The 14,290-nt window shown below is 45.7% G+C and overlaps 1 protein-coding gene across 1 annotated transcript in view; it reads right to left on the bottom strand.

Moving 5' to 3' along the window:
- TNN (tenascin N) overlaps positions 1-14,290 on the bottom strand; it is a 62,364-nt gene that overhangs the window by 15,257 nt on the left and 32,817 nt on the right. The window contains exons 9-14 of the mRNA XM_061183780.1: positions 12,091-12,354; positions 9,683-9,946; positions 4,976-5,239; positions 2,473-2,603; positions 910-1,042; positions 303-454 (exon numbers count right to left, since the gene is read on the bottom strand). Coding sequence (XP_061039763.1) covers positions 303-454; positions 910-1,042; positions 2,473-2,603; positions 4,976-5,239; positions 9,683-9,946; positions 12,091-12,354 — 1,208 coding nt within the window. The remainder of the gene's footprint in view (positions 1-302; positions 455-909; positions 1,043-2,472; positions 2,604-4,975; positions 5,240-9,682; positions 9,947-12,090; positions 12,355-14,290) is intronic.

Here is a 14,290-nt window from a genome sequence, read left to right on the forward strand (position 1 = left end):
AGCTTATGTGTGAGGGTCATGTTTATGAGAGTGCTTTGCACAGAGTAAAATGTAGGTAGCACATGTGTAAAGGGCATTAGTAGACAGTGATAAACCCACAAGCCTTCCCAATCATCAGCCTTATTTTACGAAGCCTGCTCTATACCAGGAGTGAAGTACTTCGGGCTCTATTCTTCCAGTGGGGTGGGATCTCTTTAAAAACAGCAGCAAGCCACCAAATCTCCTCCCTCCCATGTATGAAGAAGAAATAGAGCTTCCTGGCCTGAGAAACGAGACACTGCCCAGGGCTCTGTGTGACTCACGATCCAGCCGCCTCCATCCGTGTCCATGTCACAGTACACCTGCAGGGGCCGACTGGCATCCCCGTGCAGGTAGATGGTGTAGAGACCACTGGCGACGTTGCTATTCTGCTGAACTTGACTGCAGTCCGAAGGGTGTGGAAAACGGGCACCAACTGGGAGCCAAGCAGAGGGACAGTGTCGTTAGGAGAAGGGCAAGGGAGAAGGGGAGTGGGGCTTGTCCCCTATTTTAACATTATTATGTTTAGAAATTATTTTGGAACCTCCTACTACTTTGCTTCTTCCAACTCTTCACTCACATCTTTTCTTTCTCACTCATTCTGCTCTCATCAAACCCTCCAAATGTATTAGAAATAAGGTCAAGTTCACATCATTTCCTCCTCCTCCGCCCCAACTCCCCTCTCACCAAATAACACTCTCTTTCACTCCCCTCCTTCATCTCTCTACCATGGGATGGATTTCTTTTGAACTCATGACCCACTTCCATTTCCCCCTGTCTAGAGAAATCCAGAATCCTGTAGCCACTTGCTCTTCCTTGGACACCTCTTCTGGCCTCTCCAATGCTTGTCCTCCACTGCATTCTTATTCAGAGTGCACAAGCTCACGTTACCTGTGGAAAGGGTGGTGGATACACTCCTGCTCCGGCGATCACCCTTAAAGGCAACCAAGGAGACAGGGAGGGTGACACCCTGCTCAAGGCCTTGCAACTCAAACCTCTGGTCCCCTCTTCCAAGCTGCACCTCCTACCAAACAAAGGAGACAGTAGACATTCATTTATCACCCCCAGCACCCTAGGTGTCAACAGCATTGCCTGGTGCTAATGACAGAAGCTCCCTGGGAAGGTAGAGTTTTGTCTCTTTGAGGGCTCATTGGCAACCCAGAATCCAAGTAGGTTCCAGCTGCTTCTCTGAAGGGCTGTGCCATGGAGATTCAGCACTTCTGGGAGCTCTAGCTGGGAGCCAGCACCTGGCACTGCCACTGGGGGAGCACCCGCTAGGTGTCCTGGCGACCTCTGCCCCCCACATACATGTTGGGGCACCAACCTCAGCCACCACTGGAAGCAACAGGCTGGCAACACCAGGCTGAGAAGTTAATGGGGAAGGTGAAGCGGGCTATGGTTATCTGTGAGGCAGGGAGATAGTTGGTTTTTCAATAACCTTTCTTCTGAAACTGCCTTACTTCCTCCATAAACATAGGGTGAACTTTCCTGGCAGGACTGTCAGAATCATTAACTGAGATAATGAATAAATCAAGGGGCCCTTCCTTTTCTCCTTCCTCCCTTCTTTTTTCCTTGTGAAGGAGAGAGAATAATAACTTTCCACTTGGACAAGTTACGAAAATGTGCTGGCCTTCAGATTCCAGATGGGAGGTATAATTCTTGAAATAAGGGTTAATCAATTCATTCAATAAATATTTATTGAACACCAACCATGTGCTAAGTTCCAAGCACTTTAGATACAAGAATAGTCAAAATAGACAAAAATTCCCTGTCCTCAGGGTGCTAACATTTATTGGGGAAGACAGACATTAAACAAAGTAACATGGAGCAGATTGTGTGGCCAGCAGATGTATGACGGTCAGCTAGGAAGGAGCAGGCACAAAGGTTAGTCCTATAAAATGAGAGCACACGGGACTGCCCTGGTGGCGCAGTGGTTAAGAATCCACCTGCCAATGCGGGTTCGAGCCCTGGTCCACGAAGATCCCACATGCCGCGGAGCAACTAAGCCCATGCGCCACAACTACTGAGCCTGTGCTCTAGAGCCCGCGAGCCACAACTACTGAAGACCGCGCGCCTAGAGCCCGTGCTCCACAACAAGAGAAGCCACTGCAATAGGAAGCCCGTGCACCACAACAAAGAGTAGCCCCCACTCGCCACAACTAGAGAAAGCCTGTGCGCAGCAACGAAGACCCAATGCAGCCATAAATAAATAAATAAATAGATAGATTAAATAAATAAATAGATTTATTAAAAGAATGATGAGACCACACATAAATTGTTCACAGATGACCAAGTTTAGCATTGTCCCTTGCACATAGATGGTGATCAATAAGGATCAACACATTCATCAGCAGGTTGCCATGGGACCAACTATCAAGCTGGTTGGCCCAAGTGAGTTGCTTCATAGGGAGGCTGGGCAGGGGCAGAAGAGAAAAGACAAGGAGCATCCAGTACCTTGGCAGTGCCGTCTGGGAACTGGTAGGTCAGAATATAGCCATCGATCTGAGCAGAGGGGGGTGTCCAGGTCAATACCCCACCAGACTGTGTTACAGCAGACGGATGAAGGTTTTGGGGAGGGTCAATGTCTGTATATAAAACACCAAGTAGTTATTATTACTAAGGTAATGAGAAAAGGTAATTTTTGAGGTGTTGGCTTATGTTTTCTCCCTATATATCCTCCCATTTTTCTTCCTCCCATCAAGCAGGTAGCAGGTTCCATTCTTCCTTGCCACAAGGCCTTTAGGATCCATGTTTCTAAAAGTATAAACCCATTGAGGACAAGAGGATTGAGGAACAGGGAGTTGGGTGAGTCCCAGAGGGAGTGAACCTGGGCTCCCACTTCCCCAGCAGATCTCCAGAGAGCAGTGGGTATGAGCAATCTCGATCAGCAGACAGATTCCCTGAGATGGCAGGGCTCCCAAAGTGGCAAGGAAGGATGAGGGAAGGCAGATCTGGAAGGTCCCTGCACACAGAAACCAGAGGCACTCAGCAAACAGCTACCCAGAAGGATGACTGAAATACTGGATGGGACTCCCTGGCCTTGGAAAACCACCCAAGACCTTACATACAGCCCTGGGGAAGGAGCGTGACCCTAAATTTCCTGAGATTTCCAACTAACAAGCAGAATGGGAGCTTATGATGGAAATTAAGTTGGTATAGAAATATAAAGTTTGGGGAATTCCCTGGCAGTCCAGTGGTTAGAACTCCACGCTTCCACAGCAGGGGTCCCAGGTTTGATCCCACAAGCCCCATGGTGACATAGCCAAAAAAAAAAAAAGAAGAAATATAAAGTTCTATGTCTTATATAACTAAGTATGCAGTCTAAGATGCATACCCTGTACAGAATGGGGAAGCGGGGGAGGTGCTTGTATAAAGGAGGAGAGAAAGGAAGAAAGGGTAGTAGAGATGTAGGAAAAGCAGAGATTTCTTCTGGTTCCTATGCACTTTCCCATTCAAACACCAGAGGGAAAGTGTGGGTGCGTGTGTGCACTGTAGACCAGGAAAACTAAATCTCAGCAAAAATTCTAGTCAACACCACAATAATTGGTCAGACAACTCATTTTTTTAACCAAACAAGATATGAATGGAAATTTCCATTTTGAAAAATCATTATCATAGGAGGTGATTTTAATTTAGAAGTGTCCAAAAAAGATGTCTCCAAGCTATTTTCTACCCAGTAGCATTTCAGCTGAGAACTGAATTGCAGTATTTTAATAGAAATCAGGCAGCTGTTGCTTTGAATTAGGATGTTTTGACAAATTTTGAGTTTCTGTAACATCAGCTTAGTGTGACTTTCTAAAACATAGTATCTGGTATGGATTTTCTTCCATCCATCACAAGGAAAAACTGAATTTCCTGCTTTCAAAATCAAAGCAAAACCTTAACTATTTAAATATCTCAAGTTGGTTTCTGCCACCTCTTTGACTGCCCACCCATCCCTGGGTTATGAACTTCAGATGTCGTCTTAGTTATTTCCACATTTCTACAAAGTAGAAAGAGGAAGTATTTTTGTCTTTAAAAATGGGGAAAGTGAAGCAAAGAGAAGATAAAGAAGGAAGAGTGGAAGGAAGGAATAAAGGAAAGAAGACGAGACAGGAAGACAGAGAAAGAGGGGAAGGAGGAAGGGAGGGAAGGGTAGGGGAGAAGGAAGGAGGAAGGTGCTGGTTGCCTCGGGAGAGCAGCACTGGATATCAGCACTGGAATGTGGAAAAGAGTTTTTCTTTCTACATACCTTTGTTTAGTTTGAAAAATTTTACTATAAGCATGTATTACTTCTTTGATTAAAAACTTCTGTTCATTGCAACTAACAAAAATAATAAAGGAATCAAGGCACCTCTAATGCCAGTGGCCACGCATGCTGTACTCGGCCACACAGGGGACGGCCCAGGCCTTGCCCAGACTGTCTAAAGAGGACCACGGACGTCAGGGTGGGCTCAGTGATCCCGTCAGGTCCCTCTGAGGCCTGATCACCGTGATGCTCGGCGACACCCGGGGCCTCATCACGCAGAGAAAAGACAAGCAGTCCAGGCCCCTTTGGTCACCAACTGTAGTAAGGGAATGAAGATGCTCCACCACTGCCCCCAGTCTGGAGATGGAAGCAGAAGAGGCTCCTTGCCTCCCTCCTCCCTAAACTGAGGCCCAGCCAGGTTCTCACAGCCAGGGCAGAGAGCCTGGGCCTGGGCTGGGTGAGGGGGGTAGGAAGGGAGGCTACCTTTTGCACAGCCATCTTGAAGAGTCACACAGTCTTACTTTCACACCACTTCTTCTACACTCTTTCATCTTAATCTGAACTGTCCTGTCAACATACATTACCTTAAAAAGGTGAAAAGGGAAGCACTTTGAAGAATGCCCACAGGTGAAACACTGTGTTCCCTGCTCCCCTCCCCAGCCGATGTGGAGGAAGACTGTTTCCTGATAGGTGTGAAGAGTTTGATGTCCCCATCGTCCCTGACAGTACCTGTCGGGGCCGTGGTGTCGGCCTTCCTGCTCTCCCGGTCCCCCTTCTGGGCCCACACGTGGACCGTGTACTCCACGCCCGGCCTCAGGCCCGTCAGGACGGTGCTGCTCTCCTCCTTCCCCACCGGAACCTCCCCGGAGTCTCCGTCAGCAGAGGTGTAGCGCACCAGGTACCTGTCAATCACGGCCTGCACCGGGTCCCAGGAGACGGTGGCCGTGTTCTCTGTCACCTGGTCGGTCACCAGGTTTTGGGGGCTGTCAATGTCTGAAAGGAAAAATGCTGATCAATATGCACTATTTATAGGCCACAGAGTGCAGAAGCTCACAGCCATTTTTCTTGGGGTGACACCCTTTCATGTTTTGTGGTTTTTCCATCTTGCATGCTCTAACTGCATCATGGACATATGTCTTCTCTCCCCAGAAAGACTTTGACTCCTCAAGGAGAAAGCACAGTAGACCAAAATCTAAGCATCTATACTATTACCTCTACCAAGAGTTCAGCAAAACAAATTTCTTTTTTCATTTAATAAGCATATGTCAAAACGCCCACTATATGTAAGGCATGGGACCAGGCAGCGTGCAGGGTCCAGTTCAAGAAGACATGGTCTCTGCTCACAAGCAGCTAATATTGATAATTTTGTTTCTAGCATCATGTCAACGAAGACCTCCCATTTCATACAAGAAGATTCTACCAGCCAGATGCAAATGTAAGCTCCCAGAGGAAGAGGGCTGTATTCTACTCCCTCGGGGTTCCCACCGCCTAGTAAGGAAAAGGGCCCATGGAAAATGCTCAGTATATGTTGTTAAACGAATCAGCAAAATTAAAATCGAGTTTTAATATCCTTTAGCATATATAGATTCACTTGTAATGCTGGTTTGCTGGCTAAATCATGGTACAGAAATATAATCATACATCTCTTTCACAATGAGAATATAACCTAGAAATTATACCTGAAAATAACACAATATTGTAAATCAACTATACTTCAATTAAAAAAAAGAGCATAACATAGAAATTACCCTTATCCTCCAAACTAGAATTATCATATGATTCATTTACAGCAAAGTAAACCACATACAACTACTCACTCTGGTGGATATAAAGTCTACTTTTTTGAAGTTGAATTTTGAACATATTATGATTAATATTAATGACATTTCAATTCATTTCCTGTTTCCAATCACAAACTCAACAGGAGACCCTCAATACTGAACAAAAGATTCACACACTCAGAGGAACAGTGGCTGGACAAACCATGCAGTCATGGAAGACTTGTAGCTTGGAGACTGCCAGGTGGACCTGACTTGTAAAGAAACCAGTTAAAGGGAAATAAGAGATGGCCTGTAGCCTATTATGAAGGAACACCATCATGCTCTTCAATAAACCATCAACTCTGCCAGTGCGAGTTCAGGAAAACAAAACATGACCAGCCATAGGCTTAACAGGACAGGGCTTACATTCCCAAAGAAAGATGCTCCATTACCTGTCAGGGCCGTGGTGTCGGCCTTCCTGCTCTCCCGGTCCCCCTTCTGGGCCCACACGTGGACCGTGTACTCCACGCCCGGCCTCAGGCCCGTCAGGACGGTGCTGCTCTGCTCCTTCCCCACCAGGACCTCCCCGGAGTCTCCATCAGCGGAGGTGTAGTGCACCAGGTACCTGTCGATGACGGCCTGCACCGGGTCCCAGGAGACGGTGGCCGTGTTCTCCGTCACCCGGTCGGTCACCAGGTTTTGGGGGCTATCAATTTCTTTTTAAAAAGAAAAGGCTGAATTTTAGAGCCAAGCGGGGACATCCCACCACCCCATCATCATTCACATTATCTTTACTAACAATACAATTCCATTGAAAACATTTTCCAGGGAAACAAGCCACTGGATATTAAAACTGGAAGGAATTAGACCTTCTCCACATGTATCAACATGGAAATTTTCTGTCCTTCTAGTTCCCACGAAAATAAAAATCTCCTGAGCAACAAGATAAGCCACCCAAATGGCGACTGAAACAACCTCTTTTGTTATCTCCATGGTATCTAGCTATTTTGTTTCACAGAATTTGAGAGCTGAGAAGTTACATCTTTCAAGCTTCTTCTCTTGTATAAAAGGGGAGGAGAAGGGAGACCCAGCGAAATGAAAAGACTCCGAGATCCAACTGTTTTCTTGGGTTAAAACCTAGACCTGTTCCCTCTGAATTTTGAGCCCTCCCACCTTCTCAAGGACTTTGTTCCCTTTCACCTACCCTCACTTACTTGCATCATCAATCTCTCCTCCTCTACGATTCTTCCCAGACAAACAAGCTCTAGATCTCTCATCCCCCTGCTCCCCATAACTGACAGACTTCTCAGGAGAACCGTCTGCATATCTCAGTTTCACTCCTCACCTCCCATTCACTCCTCAGCTCAATGAAGTTTGGCATTTTCTACAGCACACCACTACAACTGCTAGTCTAGGTCACCAACAACTTCATGTTGCCAAATCCTATGGACACTTGCCATCCTCGCGTTGCTCGACCTTTGAGCAGCATTTGTCAGAGCTGAGCCACTCCCTCTGTCTTGAAACACTCTCGGCTCTTGGCTTTCATGACTACACACTCCCCTGGGTTTCTCCTAACCCCTAACCCCTCCTCTTCAGTCTCCTTCATCAGCAACCTGAAACTGTCAGGGTGCCCAAGGTTTCCTCTTTTCCTCTCTCTCTACAGGTGATCACACCCATGTCCACAGCTTTCAATACCAGCCAGATGCTCACAGCTCCCCAATATGCATCAACTCTGAGCCCTTGACTTGTATCTACAACAGCATATCCACCACAGTGCCTAGCATGTATTAGACACTCAATAAATATTTGTGGAATCAATAAATAAGTCACTCAGTTAACCAAGGAATCTCATGAGTATCTCAAGCTCAAATATCTAAAAGTCTTAATGTTCCTCCTCAAACCTATTTATCGCTCAGAAGATGATGCCCCAATCTTCCATGTTACTCAAGTCAGAAACACAGGTCATACTTGGCCCCTCACTTTCTTCCTGTCCCACACCTCATCCATCAACAAATACTGTCATTTACGCCTCCAAAATATGTGCCCAGATATCCCCTTTTCTCATCCCTACTGCCATCACACTTGTCCAAATCATCACCACCTCTCCCCCGACTTTATTAAACTTCCCCCTCCTACCCTTATCATCTCTTCCATTTATTCTCCTCACTCTGGCGTGAATAACTGTTTAACAATGAATATCGCATCATGCCACTCTTCTTCTAATAAATGTAGCACGCTCCCTCTTTGAAGCACCGTGTGGTCTTGTATGATCTGACCCTTCCTCCTTCCCCCATCATCTCATGCCACTTTCTCTCCCATCCTCTATTCTCCAGCGACACCAGCCTCCTTTCAGTTCTTCAACCATCTCATGCTGTTCCAGCTCAGGGCCATCACACATATTCTTCCCTCTGCCCAAAATGGCTACTTTTCCCCAATACACATTCTCCCCTTCCTCTACAAGCACACTGTCCAACAGATCTCTCTGCAACGATGAGAATAGTCCAAAATCTGCACTGCCCAATCCAGTAGCAATTAGTCACATGTGGCTACTGACTGTTGGAAATGTGGCTAGTACGACTGAGGAAATAATTTTTAAATTTTTATTAATTAATTAAAATTTAAAGAGCCACATGTAGCTAGTGGCCACTGTGTTGGGTGGGATAGTAGAACAGAACTGTAAGCTGGGCACACGGCCCTCCAGCTAAAGACTTCATTTCCCAGCCCCCCCTGTACTGAGGTCTGGCACTGTGTCTTGGATCTGGCCAGTGGAATGTGAGAAGTGATGTGTGCAGTGCAGTCATGCTCTTCCCTTTCCATTACCCCTTTCCACTGGCTGGAGTGAGGATAGGTGATGACCATGTAGATGCAGGCAACTCCCTAGGAATGGCTGAGCAACAGTACGGAAGGAGCATAGGTCTCCTGCACCACGGAGCTCCCCTATCAGCCTTGGTCCCTTACACTCTGACCATTCCACAAGAGAGAAATTAACTTCTTTCTTCTTTAAGCCACTGTTATTCGGGTGTTTCTGTCGATGCGTATCTTAACTATTACTCCCCCATTGCATCCTTGCCCTGTTATTCTCTACACCTACACCATGTTTATCTTGTTCATAGAACTTATTATAATTTATACTTATAAATGTGTTTGCTTGTTGATTGTCTTTCCCACTGGACTTCAAGAGAGTAGGAAGCGTATTTATTTTGTTCACTGCTGTAGCCCAGGCCTGGCACTTAGAAATGTTCATTAAAATTTAGCTACATGTTGAAATGAACACAGAGCTCCAGCTGCCAAGGGTAACACTTGTTCCTTTAAACTAAGCACCATATATTAAGTAAAAAATAAAACAAAATAGCTTGCCGCAAAAAAGTACTTTAACCCAGTGTTTTTAAGAATTTTATATTGGCTTTACCTTATTCCCTATGATTTCCCATAACTGATTAAAAACACAGGCTTTGGAAAACAGTTTTAAGACATTCATGGAACTGCTCAGTACTGAGCCCATTACTGTGCTTTGTTCTTTCTTTAGGTGAACAGAGTTTTTTTTACAGCAAACTCTCCTAAAATAGTCCACAGTCCTTGAGGTCATGGGCCACAAAAGCAGCAGTGCCATAATTCAACAGTAGTAGATCAGCCCACAGTAAAAACCCTAGTTTGCTTTTCTCTTCTCTCCTGTTACCTGTTGGGGCCTTGGTGTCAGCCTTCCTGCTCTCCCGGTCCCCCTTCTGGGCCCACACGTGGACCGTGTACTCCACGCCCGGCCTCAGGCCCGTCAGGATGGTGCTGCTCTCCTCCTTCCCCACCGGAACCTCCCCGGAGTCTCCGTCAGCAGAGGTGTAGTGCACCAGGTACCTGTCAATCACGGCCTGCACCGGGTCCCAGGAGACGGTGGCCGTGTTCTCCGTCACCTGGTCGGTCACCAGGTTTTGGGGGCTGTCAATGTCTGAAAGGAAAAATGCTGATCAATATGCACTATTTATAGGCCACAGAGTGCAGAAGCTCACAGCCATTTTTCTTGGGGTGACACCCTTTCATGTTTTGTGGTTTTTCCATCTTGCATGCTCTAACTGCATCATGGACATATGTCTTCTCTCCCCAGAAAGACTTTGACTCCTCAAGGAGAAAGCACAGTAGACCAAAATCTAAGCATCTATACTATTACCTCTACCAAGAGTTTAGCAAAACAAATTTCTTTTTTCATTTAATAAGCATATGTCAAAACGCCCACTATATGTAAGGCATGGGACCAGGCAGTGTGCAGGGTCCAGTTCAAGAAGACATGGTCTCTGCTCACAAGCAGCTAATATTGATAATTTTGTTTCTAGCATCATGTCAACGAAGACCTCCCATTTCATACAAGAAGATTCTACCAGCCAGATGCAAATGTAAGCTCCCAGAGGAAGAGGGCTGTATTCTACTCCCTCGGGGTTCCCACTGCCTAGTAAGGAAAAGGGCCCATGGAAAATGCTCAGTATATGTTGTTAAACGACTCAGCAAAATTAAAATCGAGTTTTAATATCCTTTAGCATATATAGATTCACTTGTAATGCTGGTTTGCTGGCTAAATAATGGTACAGAAATATAATCATACATCTCTTTCACAATAAAATGAGAATATAACCTAGAAATTATACCTGATAATAACACAATATTGTAAATCAACTATACTTCAATTAAAAAAAAAGAGCATAACATAGAAATTACCCTTATCCTCCAAACTAGAATTATTATATGATTCATTTACAGCAAAGTAAACCACATACAACTACTCACTCTGGTGGATATAAAGTCTACTTTTTTGAAGTTGAATTTTGAACATATTATGATTAATATTAATGACATTTCAATTCATTTCCTGTTTCCAATCACAAACTCAATAGGAGACCCTCAATACTGAACAAAAGATTCACACACTCAGAGGAACAGTGGCTGGACATACCATGCAGTCATGGAAGACTTGTAGCTTGGAGACTGCCAGGTGGACCTGACTTGTAAAGAAACCAGTTAAAGGGAAATAAGAGATGGCCTGTAGTCTATTATGAAGGAACGCCATCATGCTCTTCAATAAACCATCAACTCTGCCAGTGCAAGTTCAGGAAAACCAAACATGACCAGCCATAGGCTTAACAGGACAGGGCTTACATTCCCAAAGAAAGATGCTCCATTACCTGTCCGGGCCGTGGTGTCGGTCTTCCTGCTCTCCCATTCCCCTTTCTGGGCCCACACGTGCACCGTGTACTCCACGCCCGGCCTCAGGCCCATCAGGACGGTGCTGCTCTGCTCCTTCCCCACCAGGACCTCCCCGGAGTCTCCGTCAGCGGAGGTGTAGTGCACCAGGTACCTGTCGATGACGGCCTGCACCGGGTGCCAGGAGATGGTGGCCGTGTTCTCCGTCACCCGGTCGGTCACCAGGTTTTGGGGGCTGTCAATTTCTTTAAGAAAATGTTTGGGAAAACCTAAGCTTTGAAGCCATGTAAAAGATACCCACCACCCCATCACTGCGATTTTTATCTCCTAGAGCCCTTCTGGCACAAGGCAATGGTATTCCCATCCAGAGGGCCTGGTGGGAGTCGAAGAAGAAAGTAACCCCTGGTTCTCCATCTCAAAGGACTGATCATTATAAACTTGACATGCTTTCTTAGCTTTCAGCTCCCTAAAATGTGGAGGAACAATGTCTTCTTAGCAACATTATGGCACATCAAAACAATCAATTAAACATCTGCCATGACTTCAGGGTATCTAATTTATCATTTTATCAGGGGCTACTTCCCAAGCAATCATTCTGAAAGTATTATCACGAGCATTGCAATGACCAGAGCCTATCAGTGTCTTTGCTGAGTCTGCTAAAAACACGGCCACTGCACAACTTTACTTCTGTCTTCTGGTTGGTTGAGTGGTTCCCCATTGGCAGCTGTCACTGTCAGGGAAGAGCAGCACTTGAGGTCACCACTAGAACTCCCTGTCTTTTTTGATCTTTAAGATTCTCTTTGCAAAGTCTCTCAACTCAAGCCGCATCTTTTGGTACCATGTGCACCCAAATTCACACCCTCAAAATTCAATTCTAATTGACCATCTTTTTCTTATTACCTGTCGGGGCCGTGGTGTCGGCCTTCCTGCTCTCTCGGTCCCCCTTCTGGGCCCACACGTGGACCGTGTACTCCACGCCTGGCCTCAGGCCCGTCAGGATGGTGCTGCTCTCCTCCTTCCCCACCGGAACCTCCCCGGAGTCTCCATCAGCAGAGGCGTAGCGCACCAGGTACCTGTCAATCACGGCCTGCACCGGGTCCCAGGAGACGGTGGCCGTGTTCTCCGTCACCCGGTCGGTCACCAGGTTTTGGGGGCTGTCAATGTCTGAAAGGAAAAATGCCGATCAATATGCACTATTTATAGGCCACAGAGTGCAGAAGCTCACAGCCATTTTTCTTGGGGTGACACCCTTTCATGTTTTGTGGTTTTTCCATCTTGCATGCTCTAACTACATCACGGACATATGTCTTCTCTCCCCAGAAAGACTTTGACTCCTCAAGGAGAAAGCACAGTAGACCAAAATCTAAGCATCTATACTATTACCTCTACCAAGAGTTTAGCAAAACAAATTTCTTTTTTCGTTTAATAAGCATATGTCAAAACGCCCACTATATGTAAGGCATGGGACCAGGCAGTGTGCAGGGTCCAGTTCAAGAAGACATGGTCTCTGCTCACAAGCAGCTAATATTGATAATTTTGTTTCTAGCATCATGTCAACGAAGACCTCCCATTTCATACAAGAAGATTCTACCAGCCAGATGCAAATGTAAGCTCCCAGAGGAAGAGGGCTGTATTCTACTCCCTCGGGGTTCCCACTGCCTAGTAAGGAAAAGGGCCCATGGAAAATGCTCAGTATATGTTGTTAAATGAATCAGCAAAATTAAAATCGAGTTTTAATATCCTTTAGCATATATAGATTCACTTGTAATGCTGGTTTGCTGGCTAAATCATGGTACAGAAATATAATCATACATCTCTTTCACAATAAAATGAGAATATAACCTAGAAATTATACCTGAAAATAACACAATATTGTAAATCAACTATACTTCAATTAAAAAAAAGAGCATAACATAGAAATTACCCTTATCCTCCAAACTAGAATTATCATATGATTCATTTACAGCAAAGTAAACCACATACAACTACTCACTCTGGTGGATATAAAGTCTACTTTTTTGAAGTTGAATTTTGAACATATTATGATTAATATTAATGATATTTCAATTCATTTCCTGTTTCCAATCACAAACTCAACAGGAAACCCTCAATACTGAACAAAAGATTCACACACTCAGAGGAACAGTGGCTGGACAAACCATGCAGTCATGGAAGACTTGTAGCTTGGAGACTGCCAGGTGGACCTGACTTGTAAAGAAACCAGTTAAAGGGAAATAAGAGACGGCCTGTAGTCTATTATGAAGGAACGTCATCATGCTCTTCAATAAACCATCAACTCTGCCAGTGCAAGTTCAGGAAAACCAAACATGACCAGCCATAGGCTTAACAGGACAGGGCTTACATTCCCGAAGAAAGATGCTCCATTACCTGTCCGGGCCGTGGTGTCGGCCTTCCTGCTCTCCCGGTCCCCCTTCTGGGCCCACACGTGCACCGTGTACTCCACGCTCGGCCTCAGGCCCGTCAGGACGGTGCTGCTCTGCTCCTTCCCCACCAGGACCTCCCCGGAGTCTCCGTCAGCGGAGGTGTAGTGCACCAGGTACCTGTCAATCACGGCCTGTACCGGGTCCCAGGAGACGGTGGCCGTGTTCTCTGTCACCCGGTCGGTCACCAGGTTTTGGGGGCTGTCAATTTCTTTAAGAAAATGTTTGGGAAAACCTAAGCTTTGAAGCCATGTAAAAGATACCCACCACCCCATCACTGCGATTTTTATCTCCTAGAGCCCTCCTAGCACAAGGCAATGGTATTCTCATCCAGAGGGCCTGGTGGGAGTCGAGGAAGAAAGTAACCCCTGGTTCTCCATCTCAAAGGACTGATCATTATAAACTTGACATGCTTTCTTGGCTTTCAGCCCCCTAAAATGTGGAGGAACAATGTCTTCTTAGCAACATTATGGCACATCAAAACAATCAATTAAACATCTGCCATGACTTCAGGGTATCTAATTTATCATTTTATCAGGGGCTACTTCCCAAGCAATCATTCTGAAAGCATTATCACGAGCATTGCAATGACCAGAGCCTATCAGTGTCTTTGCTGAGTCTGCTAAAAACACGGCCACTGCACAACTTTACTTCTGTCT

Source organism: Eubalaena glacialis, chromosome 3 (genome assembly GCF_028564815.1).
Source record: "Eubalaena glacialis isolate mEubGla1 chromosome 3, mEubGla1.1.hap2.+ XY, whole genome shotgun sequence".
Classification (NCBI taxonomy): Eukaryota; Metazoa; Chordata; class Mammalia; order Artiodactyla; family Balaenidae; genus Eubalaena; species Eubalaena glacialis.